Source organism: Eurypyga helias, unplaced genomic scaffold (genome assembly GCF_000690775.1).
Source record: "Eurypyga helias isolate BGI_N326 unplaced genomic scaffold, ASM69077v1 scaffold27242, whole genome shotgun sequence".
NCBI classification, from domain to species: domain Eukaryota; kingdom Metazoa; phylum Chordata; class Aves; order Eurypygiformes; family Eurypygidae; genus Eurypyga; species Eurypyga helias.
Window position 1 is genome coordinate 3,780 of NW_010238287.1, and position 12,562 is coordinate 16,341.

The following is a 12,562-nucleotide window of genomic DNA, read 5'->3' on the forward strand; positions in this document are numbered from 1 at the left end:
GTATCAACAAGCAGTCTGAAGTATTTCAATTTTGGGGAATAACGGAAGCTTGCTGGAAGGTGTGCGTATAGCCAGAATCAGGCCAATTAGGAAGAGGGGATAAATTAAATCTCTCTCGAGCACGGTAACCTAAACAAAATGCCGGTAGATCAAGCTTGCCTTTTCGTTGGCAGTGCATCACAAAAGTTTAGCCACAATTCATCGTATCGCTTTAATTTTGAAGGTTCATAGAACGCTGGGTGAAATGAACCTTTGAAGGTGGGTATTGGTCTGGACAACAACGGAGTGTCAGAGGTATATGAATAGATTCAGAGTATAGAGTCCCAAAGTCTTCAGTTTCACTGGTAAAACGTTCACACACAAGTTACCATCATGGAGCAAATGCAGGATTTAGTATTTAAAACCGTTCCGCTGAGCCCTCTAAGCTGTCCGTGCCTTTGATTCCGTTCAGAGGTTTGACAGATGGTTTATATTTTTTCGACCCAGAGGAAGTTGTATTCTGATAAAAGCTGAAGGAATGTATCTCAGGTTCTTTTGTGTAATGTGGCATTTCCCTTTCTTCGTCACAAAAATCAGACGTTGACTTGTGCCACTGACTTCCTTCGTTTCCGATTCTCCTCCAAGGTGTACGCTGCCGCAGATCAAACGCATTCCTGTTCAGTAGAAGGAGTCTTAGCATTAAAATGTGTATTATTTTATTATTGAAAAAATACCAAAACAGAAACCAAACCAAACCCATGGTAAATGGCAGAGATAGCCCCTTAAGGAATCATGGGAGTGGCTTTGTGGAGAGACCTACAGCAATGCAGTCTGGAAGGGGGCCCAGCCTCTTGTCAGCATGGTGTCACATCAGAATGTAACTGATTGTCCGCCAATTCTTGGGACCCCCGTCACTTAGTTATGCCACATTTACATTAAATCCCTGTTGCCAGGATGGATGGCAGCCACTGACAAGAGACTAGGTTGAGACAAAGCATTTTTAAGATGAAAACTTAATTTAAATATGGATTATCTGCCTCCTGACAGGGTTAAGCAGTCTTTGTTGACGATGTTGTTCATTAAAGCTATATTCCTCTGAATGTCAGTGCAAAGGTTTCCCCCTTAAAGGGCCCGAGGACTCCTCATTACCTAGGATCTATCTACGTTCAACCTTTAAGAACGCGAACAGGTTTTCTCGGGCATGCAGTGCCGTTGACCCCAGCGGCGTCATTCACATGAGCAAAGTATTTTAACGTTTGAAGAATGGGGAGCCCGTGCACAATAAAAATACCTGAGAGTGATGAATGCCCCCCCAGGCTCAGTGCTGAGAAGGGCTACTCACTCGAGTGCAGTTGCTCATGTGGGTAAGTGTTCACGGGTTTGGGCCAGCAGCAGTTCAGGGCAGGAGGCACCCTTCTGCTCGCCGTTTTCCCATTTGGATGCGGGGCAGCTGAAGCCGTGCTGGTAGAAGGGAGTGTGTGTGTGGGCAGGCTTCTCCTAAAGCAATCGTTTCAGCCTTTTTTTTTTTTTTTTCTCTTCTTTCTTCATACAGATATTAAATTTATTTCAAACCCACCTTCCATGATTGCAGCTGGCAGTGTGGTAGCAGCTGTGCAAGGCCTGCATCTGGGGAACACTAACACTTTCCTCTCCTATCAATGCCTCACACATTTCCTATCACAAGTTATCAAATGTGATCCGGTAAGTGACACTCTCGGTTGATCTCCTGCCTTAGAGTTTAAAAATGAATGCCTGCCTACTGCCTAGTAGCTAACCTGACAGTCAATCTTGCTACAGGTCAAACCTCAGAATGGGGTTTTTGAATGTGTTCTCTCGTGTCCGTCCTCGCTATTCAGTTGTTGTTCTATCCATTAATAAGCAGTGATGCTGCTGCTGCAGCTGACTGACCGGAGTGCCACGTCCAGCTCTAGCGTTAGTAGGAGAGGTGTATCTGACAAAAGGAACTGCGTGGATTTAGGATGTTGCAGACGCTGTGTTTGGTTGTAGGTAATTCAACCAGGAGTCTATGTACAACAAAACTTTGAAAATAAGATGAGGAAATAGTTACCGAGTCCCTGTGGTATCTCTGACCTTATCTTTGGCCATTCTTGAGGCCTTTTATTGTGCCAAGTGGTGTGAAAAAGGCCTTCTTAAAAGAGTTCTAATGATCTAATTTGGTTTATTACGTGTTAGACCTGCACAGTAGCTGGTATTGAATTCCTTTTTGGAACAAATGCTTGTCCCACGACTTTCTGACAAGGTAGATGGTCCTCACAGGACTCTCATTTTGCCCTGCAGCTTCCAGGAGATGCACATCAGTAACTAGCGAGCAATAAAACTTTCATGAGTGAATGGGCCAGGAAGGGAGCCTACAAGGAAGACCTAAAGTCAATGATCCATGTCATAATGGTGTGTGAAGTTGGGGCAGAGTTGAGCTTTGTTTTGTAACAATGTGGAAGACCAATAAATAGATGCTTTAAAAAGGTTCTTGTGAGGTCTCCAAGGGCCGGACAATGAGTCGAATAAAGACAACTCTGTGGTTAGTGGCAGAATCTTTGAGATGCTGTTAAATTATTTTACATGTTAATAATTTAAGCACATTATTAGTCCAGACACTGCAAAACTAGGTTTGTGTAACTGGACTTTGTTGACAGGATTAAGTGATTTCTGGCAAGATGAATGCATCATAATTAATTATTCACAAAAGAATGCTCACTTTTCGATAGACTACATGAAACAATTGCTGACAAATACAGTGTCTCAGCTTACTATTATCTGATCACCTTAACGTGCTCAGTACTGAGGCATTGTTATTTTTGCCATGTATGTTACTGCAGCTAAAGTAATACGGAAATGTTAAATACTGCAAGAACTTTAAATGCTGAAACAAAATGCTGCTCAGTTTGGTATGTACTTGTAATGCTTTTAGTCAGTTTGTGAGTAATGTAGATGTGGCTGGACACTATCCAGTGTGATATATTTGAAGCAGGTACTGAGAAGAAATACTAGGCTCGCTATATGCTCTGACAGTATCTGATTCAAACAAAACCATTACTTAATCGTTCTTGATACAAAGCATTGAAGTAGATTCTCTCACATCTTAGAGAACAACAGCACGTCCTGATGTGACTTGACTCAGTTCATGCCAAAGTTCTTGTAAAAGAAAGGTGGTTTTAGCAAGAAGGAGAATCCTTGCTTATTTCTTTCTTATTGTCCAGAGTCATTGCAAGTCCACAGTCTGTATGACCTGAACTCACCAAGTTAAGAGTTTTAAAAGTAACTCCCCTCCAGCTTTCACTGCTGAATAGATTCGTATGTTAGAGCAGCTGGAGTTACAAGTAAGGTTGTTGTATAGGTTGCTGCAGAAAATAAGCATCAGAAAATGACACCTATGTGCATGTATACTGTTGTGTTCGCAGTGGAATAAGGGAACATCATTTTTCACTACCATTGCTTTGAGTAGAGAAAACTGCTTGGTTTCATGCATAGCAACATAGCACGATGCCCCTGCATAGAGTCTCCTGTAGGATGTGCCGGTGTCATTCATGGTACCACGTGCTATTCCTGTTACCTTATTTCACTAGCATGTGTGTGAAGTTTGTTACGCCACAGTTGACTGTTCCCCTCGTCAGACCACACAAATGAATACGCTTTGTACTGGATGGTCTTGAAATATTAAGAGCATGCATTATAGCATGGGTAACATTCTCCCTGATTATCTATTAGCTAGAGCAGCTGGTCTGCTGGATTTCAGGTTATGTAATTACACTTTTTTACCTTTAGTCTCAAAGAAAGCTGAATCTAAAGTAAAATGAATATCACCTGATTGGAATTCCTTTATGGTTCATGTTTACGTTGGTAGGAGTCCAATTTCCCATTTTGCCTTTGATCAGGGGTAATTAGAAGTCAGATAATCACAATTAGAAGTCTTGGGCTGTCTTCCGTCATTCTGTTCTTGACCCCATCATCCAAACAGGTTGAATTTTACCTGACATTCATTTCCAGGCCAGAAATTTGCTACTAGATTAGATTGGGTTTCCATGCTGTCTGTTAGTACATTGGAATTTGTCTCCTGCCTGCCCCTACTCAGAGGCACCTTCAAACACGTGCTTGTTACCCAGAATGGGTCAGGCAGTAACAAAGGATTTCCAAGCAGTTTCTTTTTTGTTGTTGTTTCCTTCCTTTAGTATCTGACCCTGGAGTCTGATCATGTCCACTGTGTGTGTTAAAGGTATTTGACCACATCAGTTAAGCTAGCAAGTCGGGGTTTTTTTTTTGGTTTTTTTTTCCACTGAGGAGCTTAATTAATCCAGGAAGGGTTTATGACCTTGAACAAACTGTGGGCATTGAAAATTTGGGTAGTGAAGCAGAAAAGTTGTTGGGAGAAGTTACCAGAGTAATGCACAAGTTTTGTGTTTGCTTTTCAATGTCGAGAAGTACTGAGAATGAAAAAGCTTTGGTGCGGTTGTTCACAGTGAATGTTATATTTTGCACTTATTTTTGCTAGCTCTAATACATTCCTGTAGACAAACTATTCCTCTAAGTCATCTGGATAAGAAGTGATTTGAACAGAAATGCCTAAAACTTTAAAAAAATATTGCTCATTCAGCTGCAGCTTAAGACATAATCTGTTCATAATAAATTGTAAAGATTATGTTTTAAAAAATAGTTACAACATGCTGTAATCTAAGAATCTCACAGGAAAAAGAAATTCTGTGGTTGAAAATTACCTTTAAATTAGAGTCCTATGCAATTATTCATGACTGGACTCCAGAGGGAGAAGAATAGGTATTTACCGAAGTTCCTTTGAATGGTTTTAGTTTTCAGAGCTCAAACGTGCTATATGCAAATAGTAGGATAAAAACAAATAAAACCCCAACACAAAACCCCAACAGAAACTATGAAATTACACACACACACACACACACACACCCAAAAAAAAAAAAAAAGGCAGGCCAACAGGGTTCATTTTGCTCAGAAAATAAATTGGCTTTCAGTTTGTAACACTGAACATGCTACCCTGTTACAGCAGAATTACCCTCAAAAGTGCCTGGATTTGTAAAAGCGAAAATACCTTAACCTGTATTCATGTACTACATTGTAATACATCTAATTCCAAGCGTGCCTGAGTTACATGGTACAGGATGTGCAAGCAGAAAGAAGCCTTACAGTCAGGATTGATCCGTCGTATCTTGAGAAGGGGTGGAAGGACTTCACAGAGATCTTACTGTGAAGGCCAGAGGTAGGTAGGAGCCAAAGGCATGATGACTTCAGGATATGAGGCGTTTCTTTTTGTCATTTAAAACACTGTGTGTCTCTGTCAAGAGGAAATATTACACTAGGGTTTAAACCAGAAAAGGTCATAGGTTATGTGTTTTCAGTGAGCTGTAACTGATGGCCTGATCTGCTTAGAGGTAGGATTAACCTCCCTCTCTCTCAGAAAGGACTTGCAGAGAATTGTTTGCTTGGGTTTCTAATCTTATTTTACCCCAAATGCCATGTGCCCTTATTGGTGGCAGAGGAGATTCTTGTGGTAGTGGAATCAGTGAAAAGCTGGTAGATCACACAAGAAGCCTCTGAATGAAGGAAGAATTGAAACTGGGAAATAAAGAAAACAGCAGGCAGGTCACCCTCTCAGGAAAACAACATTCATTCTCAGTCATGCACATCCTAACACTTTTGACGGCAATTTATCATGGAAGACTGGGTTCACCGCAAGGGCTAACACATGTCATAGGTTAAATCAGAAAAGGCAGTACTGAAAGGAAACTTCAAAGTCCTTAATACACAGAGTTAAATGTGTTGGGGAAAAGCTTACCATGTTTGTTATAAAGATAGGAGTAAACAGTGCTGGAGGAATTTTGGCAAAACGCAGTGTGATTGTTTTGCCTGCTAAAGGCACCGTTTGTGTTGTCGCAACGGCTCTGAAGAACACGACCGTAACCTGCAGCAAGCTGAACAGGTTGAGCTAACGGGCCGTCTCCAGTCGTAACTGCTGTGGATTGATAAGCAGAATTGGATGTATCCACTCACGGTATGGCTTAATGTCTGGGGGAAGTAACCTTTCCCCACAGGAGACACGTGGGTGCTTTATGCTTTTAATTCACTCCAGTCTCTGTAAGCGGCAAGGCCCTCGCACCCTCCTGAACGCTCAGGAGGATCGTGCACATGTTTTGAAGCAAGGGAAAGTCTCACCCTGAGATTTCAAGAGGAACGTGGCAGCAGACTGAGAGCTTGGCAGCAGTTTAACACGAATGCACCGTTACGAAGATGCTTAGTGGTGCTTCTGAAAGATCTCTCCATTTTGGGGTCATACAGTCCAATGTATTTTTCTGTTGAGATGCTGCCCGAGTTAGAAATGAGTTAGCTAACTTGAGCTGCCCACTGCTGGACACAGCAGCCGTTGGCAGGCAATTTTGGGCACGTATATCTCTCTCTATATATATATATGGCACGTCTAGCTAAGAACTAAGTTGGTAATACTGGAACTCAGTGTGGGAAAATCACTGTTTATGACCACCACTGCTAGTAGACTGTACTGCCAAAGTGTTTGTGGGGTAAAAGTAGAAATCATTACAGCATCAGTGATACCTGGACCAACTCTGACTCCAGCCCAGTTTCATCTCTTTGCAACTGGGATCCTTGTCATTCACGCCGCTGTCCAGACTGTTGCTATTTTTCAAAAGGTTTAAAGGACAGTGAGTTAAAAGGTAGCATGAATGGACTTTTGCAGAACTGCTGAAGTGTTAGAAAAATAGTAGTGGAAGCTACATCTTACTGTGTCAGGGTGCTGCCCGGGTTAGTTACTACCCGTGTCGCTGTAGTGGAGCGCTCATCGTGCTCGGCTGCAGACCCGCGGGCTGAGACGGACAACAGAAGGGCACTCATGGTTTGTCCAGAGGACCATGCACGGAGATGCTCACCTAGGCCATTAAGTAGAAGGTGGTAAGAGTTGGTGGCTGAAGGCTGGATCCTGGCTAGCATCCTGCAGAAGGTGGGGTGGCTTGTCGAATCCTTTCAGTGTTTCCCACATTCCTTTCAGTCCGCCTGCCCTCCCAAACAACTTGAGTCTGTTTTTCTTGCTTTTTCAAGAAATGGTATTTGGTCTGTGATCTTCCTGTTTTTCTAAAGGACCCTGGGTCTTTTCTCCTTCCATTTAATCTTCTCTAGGATTGTTTACGAGCCTGCCAAGAACAGATCGAATCCCTCCTTGAATCCAGTCTACGTCAGGCACAGCAGCACAACGTATCTTCAGAAACAAAGACTGTAGAAGATGAAGCAGACCTTTCCTGCACACCTACTGATGTGCGAGATGTGAACATTTAAGAGGACTTCTTACAACGGGTTTGCTTGGCGAAAAAAGCAGACAAAGAAAGGGCATCTGAGAAGGAATCGGCATCAGGATCTCCCCCCCAGAAACCCTTTTCTCCAGGACATTTTTATACCAGAAGGGAAAACCAGTCTTGTTATATTTTTTCTTGCTCTGTCTCCCTTCCATCTGTGACTTCAAACGAAAAAATAAACGAAAAATAGCCCAAAAACTGTCTTACAAAAAGAAAAAAATAGTATTTGCATTACCCCCAGGGGTTTGTGCTACAAAAAATAGAGGATTTTATACAATAATAATCAACTAGTTTTTATATAAAGTGTTCTTGTCTGTATGTTGTAAAAATAGGCATTAACACACAAAATGTCTCCAGGGGAGGTATTAGATTTGATTTCTTGCATATAAAACCAACCAACCAACCATTTTTAAAGTAGAAGAGGGTTTTTATTTTTTTAGATAGTAAATGAAATATTCTTTTCTTCTTTAAAAAGCATAGCTTTAACGCAGTTCTAGGCTTTTCTGTATCTTGCTTGCTTATGCATTTAGTCACTTTATAATTCATCTGTAAATGTTTATTTTATTTCCTTAGGTTTTTTTTTATCCTCTTCACCTTATAAATGGTTAACGTAACCCATAAGTTAGTGTATGTTAGTATGCAGCATTATTATATGTTAATCTTTTTCTGTGCCTGTGGATTGCCTGTGCCTAAGGCGTTTGTCGGGTTCCAGCTTAGCATTGTTGGGAAAGGCCAATGTACTACTCATACGATACTCTATTATAAAGAGAAACCGAAATAGTGACATAATATATTATATTTTTGTAATCTTCATATTTTTGTAGTTACCTGTGTAAAATGCTGGTCTGACCCCACAGATACTCAGCCTAATTATGGTCAGGTTCAATCCACAGTTTAGTCTTTCTTTTTTTTTTGTTTTGTTTGTTTGTAATATTCTAAAACCATTCCATTCAAAGCACTTTCAGTCCATTAGATATAGGAAATACATTCTTTTATTGTGTGGGAATTTTTTTTAATGGAATGGTTTGGAAATATATAAGTGCTTGTTCGCAAACTTGGAATTGCAAAGCAAGTGCATTTAACTATGGTGTTAGAGGAGAGGTGAGTTTTTTTTCACGAAGGTTGTGTTCCAGTGAGAGAAATTGCATTCACATATTGCCAGGATATCTTCCTATCCTTTTCTATAGAAAAGTTGACGTTTAGAAATCCTTTGGTGCCAACTCATCTTTATAAATTAGGGGCCTTAAAGGTTCACATATAGGACACATAGTTTAAGGATTGTTGCTAGATGTTTTACAACTGAAGGTTTTTAAACACTAAAATATATAATTTATAGTTAAGGCTAAAAAGAATATTTATTGCAGAGGATGTTCGTAAGGCCAGTATGATTTGTAAAATAATGCAATCGCCCCTTTTTTTAAACAAAAATCTTTTCTACCCTTGACATTGCAGTTTTAACACAGCTTATTAAGGAAAAAGGACACGCTTCAAAGAACAAACCCCAAACAAAGCAGTCTGTTTGGCCCCATCCTATACATTTTTCAAAAGCAGTCTAACCATGACAACGCCATAGTTAATAGGTATGAAAATTGGAGTACTTGAAAGAAGTTCTTATTCCAGTATATGCCCCATTTTTTATTTAGCTACCAATAGAAAATTTGCACATCTTGGCTATGTATCTTTTTATTATTATTTTAGAAAGTAGCTGAAGGGATGTGGACATAGCTGTTGAAGTTGATGCTCGAGGAGAATGTGATGGTGAAATGTATGTGAGATAACTGCCGCTAAGGTGTTGATTGTAAAAAAAAAAAAAAAAAAAAAGAAAACAACAAAAAACCACAAAAATTTAAAAAAAAGGAAAAACAAAAAATTAAAATTAAACAAGAAAAAAAGAAAAACAGTAAAGAAAAGGAGTGGATGCTCCATTTTTATTGAGCTGCTATGGATAAATTCCCAGCATGGTTTGAAAAAAAAAAAAATTAACATTGCTTTTCTGTATCTTTGTCATTGTGTTTTGCTGCTATTTTGTGGATCAGTTTTTTTTTTTTGTTATACAATGTCATATACTGCCATGTTATAGGTTTTAATTTTCTCATAGAAAATTATATTATTGACATCATTTTTTTTGTAGATTTTTTTATGTGATCAATTTTTACTTAAATGTGATTACTGCTCTATTCCAAAAAGGTTCCTGTTTCACAATACCTCATACTTCAGTTAACCGTGTCTAGACCAGGTTTTAATGTTTGTACACAGTGCCTCATAGTTCTACTGCAAACGGAAATGCATCGAACGTTACTCTGATTGGGTCTCGCGATTTGCAACTAGGTTGCATTAATTTAAAACCAGCAGACATTTCAGAAGATCAAGTAATGTCATTTTTTTTGTTACGCATTTTATAAAGCTGGATTCTTTGTCTGATCTGGGGTTTATTATCATAGTAGTTTTAAGCTGTGTTACTAGCCACATTGATATACGAAAGGTGCATTATAATATAACTCTTGTATGCCACCTGGTGTGGTCTCCCATCAGTTGGGACACATCATTTGGTATGATAGGTTATCTTCTGGAACTCTAAGTATTTTGTGTGTTTAATCTGTTATGATATACTAGGTTTTTTTTGTTTGTTTGTGGTTTTTTTTTTAATTATAGCATAATGCTAATTTAAAAAGCCTGTAAATCTCATAAATAAGCCAGCTAACAGAGTTGTATGCTGAAGAATAATCTAGCTGTTGCCTGTATGCTGCTAAACCAAAACAGAATTAGAGCTCATTGTGAGGCAAATGCAGTTAAGATCCTACATAGTGCATAAATAAAGCATTGCAATGCTACTAGCAGTCGCAGGACCCAGGAGGACTGGATACATTCTGTCCAAATTTCAGGAACATTTCTTACTGCTTACCTCATAAAACACTTCTGTTTGTGGCATCTCTGTGTCTCTGAACCAAACATGATTATTGAGTTAGTGCTTGTTGGTTATATTATGTGTAACACTGAGTGGCAGTGTGTACTGCAAATTTCTTTTAAAATATTGTATGTACTAAAAGGCCAAATCCAGATTAAGTGGGTTCACGTGCCAACAGAGATGCTTTATTTGTCACATTATTATAACAATCTGTAGTAAGCAAGCGATTAAGATTTGTACATTTTTATATTGTACTTATTGGCATCACTGGTCTGAAATGCACATTTTCACCAACAGACCTGTAACAGACAAGTTTCCAGCAAAAAAAACTAAAGTCTAGAAATAAAATTGGTAAAACCCAATGTCCACTTGTTGTCTTCTTTTTTTTTAGCTGCCTTCATGAATGCTGAACGGCAGTAACTACCTGATGGCAGTGAGTAAACCACAGCACATTTTCGGGTTGTGACTGTGCTTGAAGAGTTGCAGTGCTGAAACCCTTTTGTCACTATTTTAGGAAGCTGTAGGTGATTTTAGCAACGGGTGGGTGATTGCCTGTCACCATAATGGGTATTTTTAAAAAAGCCAAATACTGGTTTTGCTGAAAGCTTTTTTTTAAATGCCTGAGGTGTTTAAAAAAATACTCAAACTCCATTTGGTGGTTTTTTTTTCAATAAAAGGTAAAGTAGGTGTCGGATGGTACAGAATTCCTGTTTGTATTTATCACTGCAAGGTTTTGTGTCCTAGACTACCTTCACAGAAGATGGTTTGTTTTAGAAGTGGTAAGGTTCATCTGCCTTATTTTTCTTCCCTTCCCCTCTTACACAGATTTTGCATCTTATATTGTATCACTAAGATAATAAGGAATAAACCAGAAAAACATAAAAGCCTACTACAAATAGAAATCGTAGACAGAAATCATATATGGCTATAAAGTAAAATAAGAAAAAATTACAACCTGTGTCCCAATTCACATTCTAAAGTATCTCTGAAAACTGGGGATGCGTATTATGCGTTATTACAAGAGCTGCACGTGGCAGAAACAGTGTCTTCCTAGGTTAGAAGCTTGGCCATTCTCCAGTAGGTATTTGACTATTTACCTTATGAAAGTATTACTGTCTGAAAAAAACGAATCAATCTATGTAAAATGTCACATGCTTGTCTCTCCTGTCACAAATCAGAAGTGTACCGTCTGCCTCCTGAGCTTCTCATTGACTAAACTTCATGTTACAGCTGATTCTGTGCAGAAAGTACAGCAAAGGAAACGAAAAATGAAACTCCCAAGATAACACCTAACATGTTAATTATAATGTTTGTCTCAGTGCAATTAGCAGTAGATGGGAAACCATCTGCATCACAAGAATCCCAGTTCAGCCTGTACTGGCTTGTCGGTTTCCCCGTCCTTTCGGAGAAAACCAAATCAGGTGGGCTACTGGAAATCACAGATGACACAAGTAAAACAGTATCAATACTGTATACAGTACACACAGTATAGTGTGATCTGTAATTGTTTCCACTCGAAACTGGGAGCTCCTCAGCATGGTCCAGGCACACAGGTAGGCCACTGAGGAAGGTCCGTAGAGCAGCGAAAGAGTGACTTTAAAAACAGCGCAAGCCAAAGCTTAAACTTGGTCAGAAAAAGACACTCTTTTTCCACCCAGATCTTTTATCAGTTTCCTGCAAGATTTCAGCAGATTTAAAAAAAAAAAACACATAGCGGGAAAAAAAAAAAAGACTCACTTTTGCACCACTGATGGCTAACTCCTCTGATTTTAGATGTTTGAAAGTTGAGTGAAATCTCAATTTGGGACAAAAACCTTTTTGCTGATAAACAGTGGGAAATTTAAACCTGCATTTTGTTGGACATGTGAGGTGGGTTTTGCCTTCCCTTTCTGTTTTACAACCTCTGTTAAACCAACTGAAGTCTTCTGTGACTTAAGTAGGTTTAAGGCCACATAGTCAGCTGTGTTATTTACATCTTCCCTCCCTCAAACATCATCTCTAAATGCAGACTACTAAATCTGAACATGGGGTGAACTATGCCAGTATTACTCACATTGCAAAGGGCAGAAAGACAAGAATGTAGCAAGAAAAACAACATACTGTAGGCTGTAAAAAATACACATCCATCTAGGCTATACTGTAGCTTATTAAAGGGAAAAATACTGTATTTTCTTACATCAGATTGAGACGTGTACACAGAAAACACCTCCTCAGACCTCCAAAAAAATCTCAATTCCCCTGCTGAATTTAGACTGATTGAGAAGCTCGGACCTTTTATGAACACTTAAATTCATGCACTCTAATATTAAAGAATGAACAGGATGTGTTAAATGTA

At 39.3% G+C, this 12,562-nt stretch overlaps 1 protein-coding gene across 1 annotated transcript; it reads left to right on the forward strand.

Moving 5' to 3' along the window:
- The first annotated feature begins 1,532 nt into the window (after nt 1-1,532).
- LOC104506750 (G1/S-specific cyclin-D1) lies at nt 1,533-7,790 on the forward strand. The gene is made up of 2 exons (XM_010147805.1): nt 1,533-1,680; nt 7,150-7,790. Exons 1-2 carry the CDS (start codon nt 1,561-1,563, stop codon nt 7,303-7,305), a joined length of 276 nt encoding a protein of 91 aa, XP_010146107.1. The 5' UTR covers nt 1,533-1,560; the 3' UTR covers nt 7,306-7,790.
- The last annotated feature ends 4,772 nt before the right edge of the window (nt 7,791-12,562 follow it).